General features: G+C 43.2%; 1 protein-coding gene and 1 long non-coding RNA gene across 4 annotated transcripts; one reads left to right on the forward strand and one right to left on the reverse strand.

Moving 5' to 3' along the window:
• Positions 1-42: 42 nt before the first annotated feature.
• On the reverse strand, positions 43-15,816 carry aasdh (aminoadipate-semialdehyde dehydrogenase). Of its 3 annotated transcripts, XM_077017140.1 has the most exons (15): positions 15,533-15,816; positions 15,249-15,369; positions 14,669-14,973; positions 14,197-14,389; positions 13,560-13,801; positions 13,363-13,469; positions 12,902-13,074; positions 12,448-12,468; positions 12,174-12,351; positions 11,936-12,054; positions 2,555-3,458; positions 1,808-1,971; positions 1,202-1,327; positions 786-917; positions 43-602 (listed from the first exon to the last, which is right to left on the reverse strand). In XM_077017140.1, the coding sequence occupies exons 1-15, from the start codon at positions 15,814-15,816 to the stop codon at positions 132-134; spliced, it is 3,540 nt and encodes a 1,179-aa protein (XP_076873255.1). In that variant the 3' UTR covers positions 43-131. The 3 variants fall into 3 exon arrangements, 2 of the variants coding, with proteins under 2 accessions (XP_076873255.1, XP_076873254.1); XM_077017139.1 differs by having other exon boundaries at positions 12,174-12,468; XR_013133199.1 differs by having other exon boundaries at positions 586-602; positions 786-912; positions 12,174-12,468.
• Positions 3,340-6,666, forward strand: LOC143523049 (uncharacterized). The gene is made up of 3 exons (XR_013133202.1): positions 3,340-3,452; positions 6,229-6,355; positions 6,564-6,666. It is a non-coding gene; the product is annotated as an uncharacterized LOC143523049 (long non-coding RNA).
• Positions 15,817-16,023: the final 207 nt, after the last annotated feature.

Below are 16,023 nucleotides of genomic sequence, written 5' to 3' on the forward strand. Positions count from 1 at the left end.
AGCAGAATATTAAACACTTGTACTAGCAGCAGTACATTAAACTCAGGTTGAAAATGCAATTTTTTATTTGGCTTATTAGTACCAAATAGACAACTACAGATTTTACATGTACAAACATTAATATCTTGCACTCAGAGGTGCTTTTCCTGTCCCTTAATGCCAGTTAGGTCCAGGCAGTATACATAGTCATTCCGACATCCCACCACTATTGTACCGTCCCACACAACTGGGGAGGAGAAGAGCTCTCCTGGGAGGGAGAAGGAGGTTTTCAGCTCTCCCTGGTCTACATCTAGAACCCACACTGTTCCATCGGTTGTAGTCAACGCAACCAGTGTTCTAACCCCCCACCGACTACCGTCAAAAACAAACGGACTGGAGTACACCTTGCCCGTAGTCTTGAACTGCCACATTAACGACCCATCAGCAGTGTTCAAGCAATACACAGAGCAGTCATGTGAACCACAAAGAAGCACTTGATTGGCTGGAGATGTTGAGGTGGCACTGTCATGTGTGTTAGAACTTGTTTTCTGATTGGTTTGAGGCGTCACTGTAGCCAAGCATGGCGATGAGAAGACTGGTCCCTCGGTAAGAAAGTCCCATAACTGAAGATGGAGATAAAGGAGATTAAAAGATGGAAAAAACGAAAACCAACACACACACACAGCTTTGGTGAAAACTAACAGCTCTTCCTCTACACACAAAATGTTTCATCATATTCATCCTTTACATTTTGTCTCTGTTTCTTTCTCATGGAAATTCAACAGTAGTCTTTCCTATTTTCTTACCATATGTCCATCATGGCTTAATGCAGCGATATGTCCATTCACTAAGCAAATGCATACACACGTCTCTGAACAGGCCGGAGATGAAAAAATAGGAACATCAGTGGTGTATTTCCACATTAGTTCACCACTGTCCTGGACAGACATTACAAAATACAATGAGTGATAAGAGTTATTCATGCTTTATTCTGTTTTACAATACAACATATAATATTAAATAATCTGCTAAGACTAGACATAAATGTTTAAAGAAATCAAACTGTAGGTGAAATATTTTGAATATTTTTAGAGAATAAATGAAGACCATAAAATTGGTCAGTGGTGCCGCTGCATCGTACACAGACATTGGACCAACAAAGCTGGTCTGAATCTGGAAATCCTCTAGGTCAAATAGGAAAGGTCAAAGGTCCTGTGCTCACCGGCCAGAGACAGTGGAGCTGCCCTCCAAGAGTGGCGGAGTACAACCGCCTCAGAGATGAGAGCACACAGGGAGACGAGAAAACCGCACCACCCCCACAGTAGTGCTTCCACACACAGCGCTTTGCCTGGAACACACACACACACACACACACACACACACACACACACACACACACACACACACACACACACACACACACACACACACACACACACACACACACACGACTTAGTCATTTTACTTGTTAGGATTTATCTCTGCCCTGAGGCGTTCATTCATAAACTACTACTAGTGCCATCAAACATTTGTAACCGTTTAGCACCTATAGCTCCTTGTCCCAGACACAGATCACACCTTATGTCTGACATTATTGCTCAGCCTGTTATAAAGCTGAATGTGAGGGATTAGGGAGGAGAGGGCAGCTCAACACTGGAGGCCCAACACCTCCCTTAACACTGGCCAAATATGTCTGCAAATAAACTACATTCACTACATTCACCCTGAAGCTGTGCAGCAACAGATCAACAACCTAACACACAACAGGCCTTATATTAAGACAGCTAAGATTTACTGGGTAGAGATTAGATGATAAGACAAGACCTACCAGCGGATTCAAAGCATAGACATGGCCGTCGTGGGACCCAATCACGACCAGTCCGGTCTGAGGGTCTACAGCAGGGGAACTCTTCACTGCATCTCCTGTCTCAAACACCCACCAGGTCTCTCCTGAGGCCACGCTCAGAATATACACCTGCCCGTCATAGCAACCTAAGTACAGAGGTTTGATCAAAGGTCAAGGGTTTTGCAGGATTCTATTCAGGTGTATGATTAACCAAACAGCTGATCATTGTCATATGTAGCCAGTGTCACTAAGAACAGCATAAAGAACATGGAGTTTTGGAAGTGGTCATATGGCCTCCACAAAGTCCTAATCTGAACATTAGTCCGTGTGATGGATTACACAAAGAGATAGTAGGATTCAAGCCAGCCTACATTCCACAGAAGATCTGTGAATACTTCTCCAAGATGTTTGAAACAACATCCCTGTTGAGTTCCTTCAAAAAACATGGCGGTTGCACCAAAAATTGATTTGATTTAGATTTCTCCTTTCTTCATTCATTTTGCATTTTGTTAATTGACAAAAATAAACTATTCATACTTCTTCTTTTGAAAGCGTTCTTACTTCGCATAATTTTTTCCACACTGGCATAAAACCTTTGCACAGTAATGTGTGATCTGTCTTGTCATATCAAAATGAAGAAAAAAACTATTCTTAAAAGCACATTTAGATAAAAAGAAAACACAATAATGCAGAGCACATTTCAGGTTTCGGTCTTTTCTGACTACTAACCAACGACCACCAGATTTCCACAGGAAGTGATGGCAGCAGAGGACTCGATTCTGTCCGCTAGCACACGTTCCCAAACCACCTCTCCACTAGACAGGTCCAGAGCCTGTACTCTGTGGGAATGAGATCCTATGAAAACTCTGGCTTGGTCAGGACGCACCAGCAGCACTGGTGAGGCGTCAACGCATCTGCCCGTGTCGGACCTCCACAGGACCCGCAGGCCCAGCGCTCGGTCGTCCATTGCAGTGCCTGATTGTGAGGTATCGCCACTTCCTTTGTTACTGTATTGTGCTTGCTCCTCCCTGGTGTCTCTGTTAACGCCAACACTGCCGGCTTTATTGGGAAGGCAACGATCTGCTGGTGTTGCCAAATAACTGTTTCTTGATGACTCATTGACTTGGCTTGCAGATGAAGGTCTACGTTTGGCTTTCTGACAGCTTTCACTAGTTGGAACATGTATCTTGTCTGGGTCTTCACTCGCTTTTGGTGAAACCACATGAGAGCTTGTCTCTCTGCTTTGAGAGTAATTCCACTCCTGTACATCGCCAGCTCTCCTAACAACTACAAATCCCACAGTTCCTTTCACCGAGGAAACCTTGTTGCTCTCTGAGACAACATTGGACGTTTGTTCTATGCAGTATCTCTTGGGTGTAACACCAGATGTAGAATCTTCATGCGGTCTTTTGTCTGAGGTCTGGATAAGGCCATGGCATGTCATTGTCGTTATGTGTTTCAAGACATCAGCAAACGAGCCATCTAGAATGACCTCTAAAAGTCCTGTGGAGGTCATCCCCAAAGTAACGGTGATGTAATCGAAGAGGCGGAGGGCCTGCAGGGAATCTCCACCACTTAACATAAAGTGGGCATCGTCCATGACAACCGCATCAGCAGGAAGACCCAGGTACTCCTAATATGCACACACACGCACACACACACACACACACACACACACACACACACACACACACACACACACACACATTATTAAAAACCCACTAAGCATCATACAAAATTGAATCATCTAAGGCTCCATCCAAAACAGGTACAAGTGCCATCAAATATTTGGAACACTTTGTACTTGTAAAGTAACAAAAAGTAATTGTTTGTTGAATCTAAATGGCCATTGTACCATTTACACCTAGTGGCAGGGGCGGACATTACTACCGGGGATTTCCCCGGTGGGCCGATGGGTTAGTGAGCCGGTGGGCCGCCGGTGGTTTAACTCGGCCCGTGGAGGAGCCACTGCCGCGCACTCCGCCCACCTCGCGCGACCCTGCGCGAGCGGTTAGCGTTTATACTTTCGCGAACGTCGCGAGCGTCGCTGCAGTGTTCTCCGAAACGATAGGTGGCAGTGGAGAATAAAAAACCCCTGCAAAACCGGGGAAAAAACATTTTTACCTGACCGGAGACCGTATATACACATTAGGCATCAAACGTAAATATGGCTTTGCAATGTTGTCCGAAACGATATGTGGTAGTATAAAGAAACACCCCTCAAAAAAGGGGAATGAACATTTACCTGACGCATTTTAATGTTGCTTTGTGTTTCAGGTTTGAAAAGTGCTGGAATTTAGGCTAAAGTACATTAAAATGTTGAAATTACGTTAACAAATACGAGCCTCTTGTAATTCCAGGACGAAACATGAGAACGTGAAGACGTTAAGATTGGGCGTTTTGAAAATAAACAACCATTAAATAATGTGATGAAAAAGCGAATTATTTCGAATCATTTCGAGTATATGTATTAATATTTAACTTAATTATGTTTATCGTGCTGGAAAATATTGAAATGGACCTTGAAAGTGCCGTATAAGTGCTTTAATTCCACCTTGTATAGGTGCATGAACCCTGCAAACATGACTTTGTCGATCACGCTAAAGCGCGGCGCGCGCGCAATTCGAGAGGTGCACGACCTCGCGCAGCGACAGCGCGCGAGGCCCTCGCGCACGGGCGGAGCCTCCTATTTCTAATGGCAGTAGATACGAACAGTCTCAAATGTAAATACATTTATGCTGCGGTATATTGCGTTACTTCTGCATTTTTTTTTCTTTAAACAATAAATGTATAATAATGAACTTATTATTAAAGGAAATAAATTACTGAAATAATATTTCTAGTAATATGCGTACAACAATTCTATAACCGCGGTACGTTTTTTGTTTACTTAGACGTTATGAATTGAATAATCTAAATGACGTCACAATACATGACGTTGTTCGTTAGTAGAATCCCGTTTCTATAGTAACGACATAACACAACATAAGTATATAAGGCCGTAAGTCAAGGCCGATCGGCACCAGTGAGATATTTGCTGAGAAAGAGGAAAGACTGTACAGCATCACAGCTGAACATACAACTAATTAACATAGTAGTGGACAGTGGAGTTATAAGAAAGAAGATGGACTGCAGTGTACAGTACGTGCTGTGCGATACGATTGAGGAATTATTGTCCACGATAAAGAAAGCCATAGATCAAATCGAGACGGAGAAATTAAAAAACAGAGAGCTGGTTAGTGAGTACGAGGAGATTGAAAGGAAGTGGACAAGAGAGGGTGAAGAAATGATGAGCAGACAGAAGGAACTGGAGGAGGAGTGCAAAACCCTGCAGGACGAAAAGAGGGAGCTTGAAGAGGGCAGGAAGCAAATGGAGGAGGAATGTTTAAAGGAGATGAGAAAGACGGCTGCGTACACACTGGGGGAAGATCTGGATAAGATCAGGCTCAGGCAGGAGATCCGCTTCCACCAAATAACTGAAAAGGCGAGACTGAGGGAGATAAAAAACCTCAGGCAAAAGATGGACAAACATGTGGAAGAGATGAAGGAGAGTGAAATGATGAAGAGGGAGCTCGAAGAAAGGGAGATGGTGAGGCAGCGAGAGTGGGAGACGGAGAGAAAGAGACTGACGGAATGTCAGAAAGAGGTGGAGAAGATGAAGTTGGAAACAGAGCAAGAAAGGAACAGGATGAGGGAGGAAATGAAGAGAGAGCTAGAAGAGCTGACGAGAGAGAAGGCTTCATACAGCCTCAAGACGGAGCAAATGGTGGTTACAGCGCCTGCAAAAAAAGAGAGGTGGACGCTGGGACGATGGTGGAAGAGCCTGAGGAAGAACCACGTGCTCTTCAGAAGACAGGAGAGCAGCGGCCAAGAGAAAAGTTCAGCAGAACTCTCGTCCTGCCCCGGTAGAAACAACCAAGAGACGAGAAAGAAGAACATATGGCGAAAATGGTTCAAGCGCTGAAATGAAAGTGTGAGGAACCGCACACTGAAAAAAATAAAGCATTGGCTCAATGTAATAAAACTGAACTAATCAATCACACAAATTTTTTTTCATTGACTCAATCTAAAAAACTAAATTCGTCATGAATTTAGGCAAAGGGAGAGAGAAGGTCAAGAGAGAGATTGAAAACACAAGGTAATTTGAAACTGGGTGGCAGTTTTGAACAATGAATCTTACAAGACTAAAGAGGAATACAACATACTAAAATGATATAGTACAGTATGATATATGTAATCATATGTAACCGTACTAGACTTGTATTCTATTATTTGGAGCTGTTTGGGGGTTGCTGGATTTTGAAGCTTGGCTACTGGAGTTGTTCACCTTTCTGGATTGGCTCTTGCATCCAAGCTGACCATGTTTTAACTGTTTCTTCTTTCTGTCATTCCGTATTGTGCAGGGGGCTTCCTCCTTCTGAGTGCGGGGCGATGCACAAAAATGGTGGGATCAGCATCTGCTCTCAGCCTAGTCTTGCCCTGTTTGGTTCTGATGAACTGGTCTGCCTCAAAATGTGCCTGCAGAGTGATGTGAGTTTACTCCTCCCTCAGTTTTGTCTACCCATATACATATCCCATAGTGGGTGAATACACAGTATTAGAGAACACTTACTGGATACGTATACACTCATTACACGTATAAAAAAACAACCAAGGATGTGCAACAAGTTCAAATTTATATCACATCAATACTCACAATAATCATTTTCTCCTGTCTTTTTCTCCTCTCTCTCTTTAGGCCAAAGAACCACAGGGGATTCAATGGAGCTGCAACTAGATGGCACCCTCACCTGTTTGATAGCTCTGTGATCATTGTTTCAATAAAGACGGCTATTATCCGCACTTGGGTCCTTGTCTGCCTGATTAGTATGTTACAGAAAGGGTAGTAAACGAACCTGTGCTCTAGAGAGATTATAAATATTATGGCATTTAATAATAAACACATTTTATGAACTTATTCATTTTGTTTGGATGTGCCATTGCCACAGAGGACGTGCTGATGCCAACTCACCATCTGCACTGAAGGGACTGTGACTGCTTGGCCTGGAATTAGAACTATAACTATAGAACTATATTTGGATTATAAATACAGAGTTGTGCTAACGGGCCGCCCAATGGAGGATGGGTTCCTTTTTGAGTCTTGGTCCTCCCGAGGTTTCTTCCTAATCTCCACCATCATAGGGAGTTTTTCCTCGCCTCTGTCGCTCATTAGGGATCTGGACCCATACAATTGTAAAGCTGCTTTGTGATGTGTTGTAAAAAGCGCTATATAAATAAATTTGACTTGACCTGACCATGTTACAATCATTATGATATAATTTTTTAAAAGCGTTCAAGTGCCTCTGCAAAAGGAATTATGTCGCTAGCCTCGCGAGAGTGTCAACCTGCAGTAGCCCGAGTGACAGTTCTCGTGAGATTAGCGCTGACAGCGGGAACAACAAACCCGAAAAACTAATCAGAGATGGATGAATGTAACGAGAGAGAAGGCGTTTCTATCAAAAAAGTGAAGACGTCGTGTAAAATATAAGGGGGCCTGGACCTTGATTGGGTCCTTGGTTTAATACACTATTATAGAGGCCAACTCAAGCACAGGAGGTGGAGAGGAGGATAGCGGTGATGGGCCAGGTGTTAGTGGAAAGCAAAAGGGAAGAGAGAAAGGGTTAGGGCACAGATCGAAGGTTAAATGGCCTGGGGCAGGTGATAAAATGTTGTGGAGGAGTGTTAATGATGATTTGAAAGGGATGTTGGAAGCGTTAAAGGGAACAGCGGAAAGTAAGTTGAACAGGCTAGGTAAAGTTATCTATGATTATGGTGTTGCAAGATTTGGTGTTGTGCAGAAGAAAGGAATGAGTAAGGCGGTTTGTAAATCAAGGAGGCAGGTAGAAATAGGAAAACTTGTCAAGGAGTCAAGGTTATTGAGGAAGCAGTGGAAGCGGGGTGATGAGCAGGAAAGAGAGGGCATTGAGTTACTGCAAGACGAGTTGAAAAGTAAGTTAGGGAAATTGCGGAGAGCAGAAGCTATGAGGAAAAGAAGGAAGAAGAAAGAGCGCGCTAGAGAGGCATTCTTTAAGGATCCGTTTAGATTTGTTAAAACGTTGTTTAGTCAGGAGAAGTCAGGTAGCCTAAAGGTAGGAAAGAAGGAGCTTGAGGGGCATTTTCAGAAGGTGTACTCAAGGGAGGAAAGGACTAGTGAGTTGGAATTGCCAGCAGATATTCCGCCAGTAGGTGACCTACAGTGGAAGATGGATGTTAATCCCCTTAAGTGGAGTGAGGTACAGGATGTAGTGCGGTGTGCAAAAGCTGGTTCGGCACCAGGGCCTAATGGAGTTCCATATAGATTATATAAAAGTGCGCCAGATGTTTTAAAGTTGTTATGGAGGTTGATGATTATAGTGTGGAAGAAGGGGATTATCCCAAAGGACTGGCGAAGGGCAGGTGGTGTTCTTATTCCAAAAGAGAAGGATTCTGTAGCCATAGAGCAGTTTCGTCCCATAAGCTTGCTTAATGTGGAGGGTAAAATATTCTTTAGTGTAGTTGCACGTAGGTTGGCAGCGTTTCTGAAAAAGAATAAGTTAATTGATACATCGGTGCAAAAAGCAGGGATTACAGGTTTTTCAGGGTGTATAGAGCATAGTAGCATGATTTGGCACCGGATTCAAACAGCGAGAGCAGAGAGAAGAGACCTACATGTGGTATTCTTGGATCTGGCTAATGCTTTTGGTTCGGTGCCACATGCTCTGTTGTGGAAAGCATTTGAATTTTTTCAGATTCCAGATGAGATTACGAGGTTAGTTAAAGCTTATTTTGGAGACATTCAGTTTTGTTTCAGCACAGAGGAGTTTGTTACATCTTGGCAACGTCTGGAAGTAGGTATAATGGCAGGGTGCACAATCTCACCATTGGCTTTTACAATGGCAATGGAAGTGATTATTAGGGCTTCTAAGTGGGTTGTAGGTGGGGAGAGGCTGCATGATGGCACCCGGCTCCCACCGATTAGGGCATACATGGATGACATGACTACATTGACGACAACTGTTCCATGTGCTCGGCGGCTGTTGGAGAAGCTAGGTGATAATCTTAGGCTGGCTAGGATGAAGGTTAAACCCAGTAAGTCTAGGAGTGTTTCAATTGTGAAAGGGAAGTTGACACAAGAAAAGTATGTGATGGAGGGAGAAGTAATACCGTCTATTCTGGAGAAATCAGTTAAGAGTCTAGGTAGGTGGTACACCGCAGCACTGAACGACAAAGAGCAGGTTGTAGAGTTAAGGAAGGAATTGGGTGAGGCTATTAATAGTATCGATAAGTCCTTTTTGCCAGGTAAATTAAAGTTGTGGTGTTTGCAGTTTGGATTGTTGCCTCGTCTAAGGTGGCCACTAACAGTGTATGATATTCCAATGACTGAAGTTGAGAGGCTAGAAAGGATTGTTAATAAGGCTGTAAGAAAATGGCTTGGGGTTCCACATTGTCTTAGTAGTGTGGCATGGTTTGGGAGAGGAGTACTAGAACTGCCACTAACAAGCTTAGTTGAGGAGTTTAAATGTGCCAAGGTAGGCAGAGAAATGTTGTTGATGGGGTCGAAAGATGCACTGATCAAAGCAGCGGCACCAGTGACACGTACAGGAAGAAAGTGGAGTTCCCAAGAGGCAACTCAGGCAGCAAAGAGGGCATTGGAGCATAGAGATGTTGTAGGGCAGGTGCAAAATGGTAGGGCAGGACTAGGGTCAGGTGATACATGGAGGGCATTCAGCAAGGCCACATCTCCTGAGAGAAGACGAATGGTGACTGGTTTTATTCGAGAGCAGGAGGAGGAAGTAAGACGGGCAAAAGCTGCAGGACAGAGTAAGCAGGGTCAGTGGATGAAATGGGAAAGTGTAGAGAAGAGGAGAATCACCTGGCGAGAGTTGTGAGCATTGGATGCGAGTCGTATAAAGTTTCTTGTGGGAGCTACTTATGATGTGCTTCCAACTCCACAAAACCTTGGGCAGTGGTTAGGTGAGGATTCAACTTGTAAGCTATGTGCAGGAAGTGGTACATTGAAGCACATCCTGTCGGCATGCAAGGTGAGTTTGTCACAGGGACGTTATACATGGAGGCATAATCAGGTACTTAAATCACTGGCAGGTGCACTTGATAAGAAGCGGTTGGAAGTTAGTGGCATGCCAGTTGCTAGTTCCAATAGAGTAATTAGGTTTGTGTGTGAGGGGCAGCATAGCAAGGAGCCAGCACAGGTTTCAAAAGTTGGCGATAAGTGGGCTGATGCAAGAGATTGGAAACTGTTGGTTGATGTAGGCTGTAAATTGCAGGTTCCAGAGTGTATTGTTGTCACAAACTTGAGGCCAGATGTTGTGTTGTACTCTGAAAGTAAGAGGATAGTGTATTTCATAGAGCTAACTGTTCCATTTGAGGACGAAGTTGATGCAGCATATGAAAGGAAAAGGTTGAAGTATGCAGATTTGGTGGCTGAGGTAAGAGAGCGGGGCTGGCAAGCATATATTAGACCTGTAGAGGTAGGGGCTAGGGGTTTCGTGGCGAAGTCTACCACAAGACTACTGGCTGAGTTTGGATTTAGAGGCTGTGTGATGAGAGCAGTGGTAAAGGAGTTGTCAGAGGTAGCTGAGAGATCTAGTCAGTGGGTGTGGCTAAGAAGGGCTGAGGGTAGGTGGGGTAAGGATAGTACTTGAAGAGATAAATTGTTTGGTGGGTGTGATGTTGAGATATGGGTAGGATTGTCACTTGGCTTTTCCGATAGCCGTCGGGTAGCAGGGTTGTTGGTAATTTTGCGATGGGCTACATTGTGAGCTTGGAGGGGGGTGGGTCTGGGACGCCAGACTCCACTGATGAGCCTTCTGGAGGTGTTGGGGGCTCAATTCATCGAAACACCAACGAAGGGAGGTGCCTTCCTGATGACCCCAAGGAAAAGCTTGCAAGGTATTGTGTGTGTCCATGTCACTTTGTTTTGAAGGTCAGTCCAGGTTTGTTTTGTGGTCTGAGTACTTGGCAGTTGAGGCAATGGACCATGAACATAGTGCGCTGTGCTTCTGGATCCTTGTCGAGCCAGTATCAGATTGTAGCTGCTGCTGTGTTCTGTTCAAGCAACTAGTGTGTGCATAGGGTGTGTGAAATCTATCTTGTCCAGTAGTATTGTGTAGGTATTATTAGATCATGGTTGTTGGTTGGTTAATACATCCTAGCCAAGCCTGTTGCATGACTCCGGATGTTAGGTGCAGGATTTATCATCTTCCTGTTTTATGTTACTATTAAATATAGTTTTTTTTTTGTTGTAGGTAGATCATTTTGACTAGGTCATCTTATAAGTAGCTCACAAGCTGAAAAGGTGTGGGCACCCCTGGTCTAAACAAACTACCAAACGTAAAGGTGGCACTGAAAAGCTGTAGAGGTTTTACTCACTGAGTGAACAATGTGGGTTTCAGTAGCTGTCCAGCTGTTTTCCCCCTGTATTTTGTCTGGGTCAAGTTGTTAAGTTTGTTAATTATTTTGATATTTGTAATCATATTGCTGGAAGTAATATTGTCCATATGACAATAAAAGCTGACATATACACTACGTGCCATGTATAGATTCATATACAGTATATACAGTATATATATACACACACACACACACACATATTATATATATATATATATATATATATATATATATATATATATATATATATATATACGTTTCGTAGTTTGTTTATATAGTGGGCCAGTCTGTCAGGAACTCCCGGGCCACTTTTTCTCCCCAGTCCGCCCCTGCCTAGTGGTCTGTATGTTTCAGAGATTTGGTACTAAATCTGTTGTAAACATGGCTGCCTGTGGTGCCTTGTGGTGGACCTACTCAGAGGACAAACTACAAACTGTTTCCTTTGAGGACTGCAAAGCAATTTGATTTTCCAGATCATGCAAGCAACATTTTAGAAGAAAAAAATAGTATTTATCAATTTCATAAATACTATTTGCTACTTTTGGTTGTAAACATTAGTTTCTTTAACATTACATGTTATATTTCTACAACATCTTAAATGCATTTTATAACTATCATCTACGAAGGGAGTTGTTTTATCATTGATTGGTGGTCTGAGCAATACACCTAGATCCTTCATACCTTCCACAGGTTCTGCAGCCTTGCTTTCGCAGTGTCCGAGTCTCTCCATGCAGCTTGGTCACCACTGACCTGTCTCTGTATCTCATACGTCCTCATCAGCTTCTCCATGGATACCTTCCCTGAATGAACACACAAACACAGAGCCATGACAGAGTGAGAAATGTGCTGAACATGGAACGTACTCCAGCTGTATCAATGGAGTCACAGACTCACAATGCACAGACAAGGTATATCGTACCATGATTAGTGAGTGGCAGAGCAGGCACCAATAACAATGTATCTGGAAGGCTGTGATTGGGTAAGAGTTGAGACAGCTCTTGGAGCACCTCCTTCTCTAGGGATGTATAGGAAAAGGAGATGTCTTCTGAGACCAGAACATCTGCAGGTGTGTCAGAGGAGGCGTGGCCATGGCGCTCCTGGTGTTTGGTGGAAGAGACATTCCTTCTGTCAGAAGGAACCACGAAAGCCACCAGCCTGCAGCCCTGGTGAAGACCCGCCACACATGCGTCTACCTGAGGCAAGCTCTCCACGGCCTGGGATGGGAGGAAACAGAAGGAAAAGTGAACCTGACCGGACAGAAGATGGCAAAGCGGCGTAAGGACATCTGGCTCGTTTTTGATGCTCATGAATAGGCTTTGTTCTTTGTGTGGACAGGTCTTTGACATTTTCAGGATCACATACAGGTCAGGTGGTGTGTGGGGAAAAGAGTCTACAACTGTTCATCTTGTCTGAAACTACTGAAACTACTGATAAAAAAAAACCCAACTTTTGTTTAAAAACAAAAATTCACCAGTCACAAAACGCTTGTTGTGTTTTTGAGAGATCACATTCATCCCCCTCCCCTCAACATATGCCCATATTAACTGACTAAAATGCTCCTTGTCCTAAAATAAATTACATTTTAGTCTGAACAAAATGAACCAAACTGTGAATTCAAGCCTCGGTGTACAAGTGAGCAGTTTCTACCTGTTGCAAGGTGTCCAGGTGTACTCTCTGGCCATGGCGTTTCACCAGCCGGTCCATCCTGCCCAGGTAATACAGGTGTGAGTCTCTCACCATCACCCAGTCCCCTGTGGCTCGCATAGTACCTTTAACAGCGTGCGTCTCATCATCCAGCACACACACCCTCTCCTGGCCACCTGGGACACACACATTTAGTGCTGAAAGATCCAGCTGGGTGCTCCATTCTGTAGAATGTGTAGGTTAGAACATATCCTCTCCTCATATTTTGCAGGCAAACATTAATTTATTGATTTATCTTTGAGTTATGCAATGCTACTTAAAAACCTAAGCTTCACACTGATTGAATAAAGAAAGATTTATTAGAATTACAAAAGGAGATAAGCGCATTCCAAATATTCCAAAATTGTTCAGAGCAGTAGGAAAATTTTCAGTACAACAGAAATAAATACACTTTTAATAATTACCTATGAAGACCTGTCCCTCTCCTTCAGTAACTACACATCCCCTCTCATCTCTCACTTCCATAACTGTGTCCATCAGAGGCTTCCCCAAAGGCACAGATGTGTCCTTCCTTTTAAACACAAAATACATTACCCACAATGTACTACCCGTCTTCATTAAATACAGTTTTAAGTCATGCTTTAAAAATATCATCACTCACATGCTGTCAGAGGTGAGCAGACTGTTGGGCAATTTGTAGCAGGAAGCCCAGCAAGAAACCTCCGTAGTGCCGTAGAGATTATAAATATTTGTCATATTACCCTCCTGCCTCCAGCTCCTAAGGACAACCTGTGATGGACATGCTTCTCCTCCTAGAGCCAACACCCTCAAGGAGGAGCCTGTGCTAAGCACCTCCTCCTCCAAGATACGCCCCCCAAACTGCCTTAGTAGAGTTGGAGTGGCCTAGAGAAGAAGTTGAGAAATATGTTCAGAACAGCTAAACTAAGTGTGCTGAAATAAATGATCAACTCAGGTGTTGCTGGCAGAACTGATCATAATAATAATCATCATCATCATCATCATCATTATTGCCATTGATGGTGTAAATCAGCTTCATCAGTCATCCTAGTGTTGTTTTTTTAAGAATTCACAAATTACTGAGGACAAAAACCAATAGCTATGATATTTAATAAAAATTATTCAACCCTATTTAATAAGACTTAAATGTGTATAGATGAAGATACAGTGGAATCAGTTTGCATGTGTGAATGTGTGTGGGGTCATCTCATTAGTGATCTTGGGTTCAGGTGGAGGATTCAGGTGGAGCCACTGGCGTTTCTCTTATTCGTCTACTTCACCTGTAAGACCGTCGTCCTATTTCTCTTGAACAGCACACGAGCCAGTCTGCTTGGCATCCGCTTTATGGCAGAGGGAACCACCAGCAGACGTGCTCCAGATGCCAGAGCCAAAAACATCTCTACCACCGAAGGATCAAAGGTCAAGGGTGATGCGAGAAACACTACATCGTCTGGGTTCATCTGAAATAGAGATCTTAGGAGAGGTGGGTTAAACAACTCAGGACTGCACGTATGGTGTAAAAAACAATAAAACATAAGTGTAAATAATACTGAAACATTTAAAACACCTTGGACAATACAAAATACAATGAAGCGTAACAAACAAAAGGTACTGTGTTACAAACGAATATCAATTAGGATTTACACCAATATAATGTCAGTGCACATGTGCTTTGTGTATTAATATTAGAAAGGATGTTAAAACGTTGTTTACGGCTAGTGTCAAGCTGAAAATTAGCAGATGTAGACTCACCTCAGATGTACAATATTAGGAACAATACAGGCGTGTGGAACTTTCACTATTTTAGGTAGTCCCGTAGTTCCAGATGTGTGTAAAACATATGCCATCAACTCCCCCTGGTGGACACCTCTTGGAACAGCATCTTTGGGATTTTGCTCTTCTTCTTCGACCTGTAGCATTTGGGTATCTACAGCCTGCTTTCCATTGCTTCCTTGAGACGACATCTTTCTATGCATCTTGATCAGCGTAAGCTTTAATGTTGCCCACACAGCACACACATCGATGGACAGTGAGCTGGAAAATACACTCTGGAATTGCTGAATGCAATATATGAGAAGAGCAAAATGTAAGTGGAATAGCCTAGAAACAATCAACCAACCAACAAATTAAACTAAGGTTCTGACAGTAGTGTTATGTATTTATCTGTTATGCATTTATCTGACGGTAGTGTTATGTATTTTAAAAGAGTTTCTTTCAAATGAAAGTGCAAAAACTACAAAGTTAGTAAGTAATAAGATCTCACGTTATAATGTATTCTCACTGTCACTGTTTATCTGTCTACATGCAGATTTGCTCAGATTGGCCTACTTACTTGCAGCAGACTGCTCTCGATCAAACAGAATTTTAAATGACACTTGTCCATTATTCTCAGGGTAAGTCGAGGGGGCGACAGTGGGTCCAGGGGCACATAGGCGGCAGGCAGCTGCAGGATGCTGTTTCGTGAAGGAATTAGTGCCGACTGTTAGTAAAGGAGGTCACTGGTGTTTTAAGAATGTAAGAACAAGATACGATTATTATGCCTGACGTTGACATGTGAACATACGTGGTGACATTATGAAGCACACGTGCTGTTCACATTCATGCAAAATAACTTACCCAACGATCCAGACCGGAAGGTATATGTTTACATGACAGAACAAACCTATAGTACATTCACTCGTTTCCAAAGTGACCTCCAGATGTTTCGATAATTCGTTTCCGAAAGCGAAAAGTTCATTATAGGTCATGCAGGCACTTGGCGAGCCACCGCTGTCAAAAACAACAGCTATTTTACCACCATGCTTGGCGGCTGCCTCATGCACCATACCGTGAAGACTTTCCAGTGGCATTATAACCAGGAGATTAATCAACGTAAGACCTTCATCCGCTGTCAAATTCATAAGTCAAACGCTTTTCTTTTAAAGCCAATAAAAGCATAACAACCAGACCGCAGTAGCTAGTCGCCGCATAAAGATGATATCATCACGACGTATTATACAGCGGGCCAATCAAATTGAAGTATTCTCCACCGGACACTTTTAAAATGTTGTGACCGTCTGAACTCCGGCATCTTGAAATAATAAGTCAGCTCCTTACATACTGACATT

This window comes from Brachyhypopomus gauderio, chromosome 9 (assembly GCF_052324685.1).
Source record: "Brachyhypopomus gauderio isolate BG-103 chromosome 9, BGAUD_0.2, whole genome shotgun sequence".
In the NCBI taxonomy this organism is placed as follows: Eukaryota; Metazoa; Chordata; class Actinopteri; order Gymnotiformes; family Hypopomidae; genus Brachyhypopomus; species Brachyhypopomus gauderio.

Excerpts from the sequence above, each read along its gene's own strand:
- aasdh (XM_077017139.1), bottom strand. The coding sequence starts at position 15,816 with ATGAATTTGACAGCGGATGAAGGTCTTACGTTGATTAATCTCCTGGTT. Across the intron at positions 12,469-12,901 it reads ACCTGGACACCTTGCAACAG|GCCGTGGAGAGCTTGCCTCA; the intron begins GTAGAAACTGCT and ends CTCCCATCCCAG. Across the intron at positions 3,459-11,935 it reads GGCTGCAGAACCTGTGGAAG|GAGTACCTGGGTCTTCCTGC; the intron begins GTATGAAGGATC and ends TGTGCATATTAG.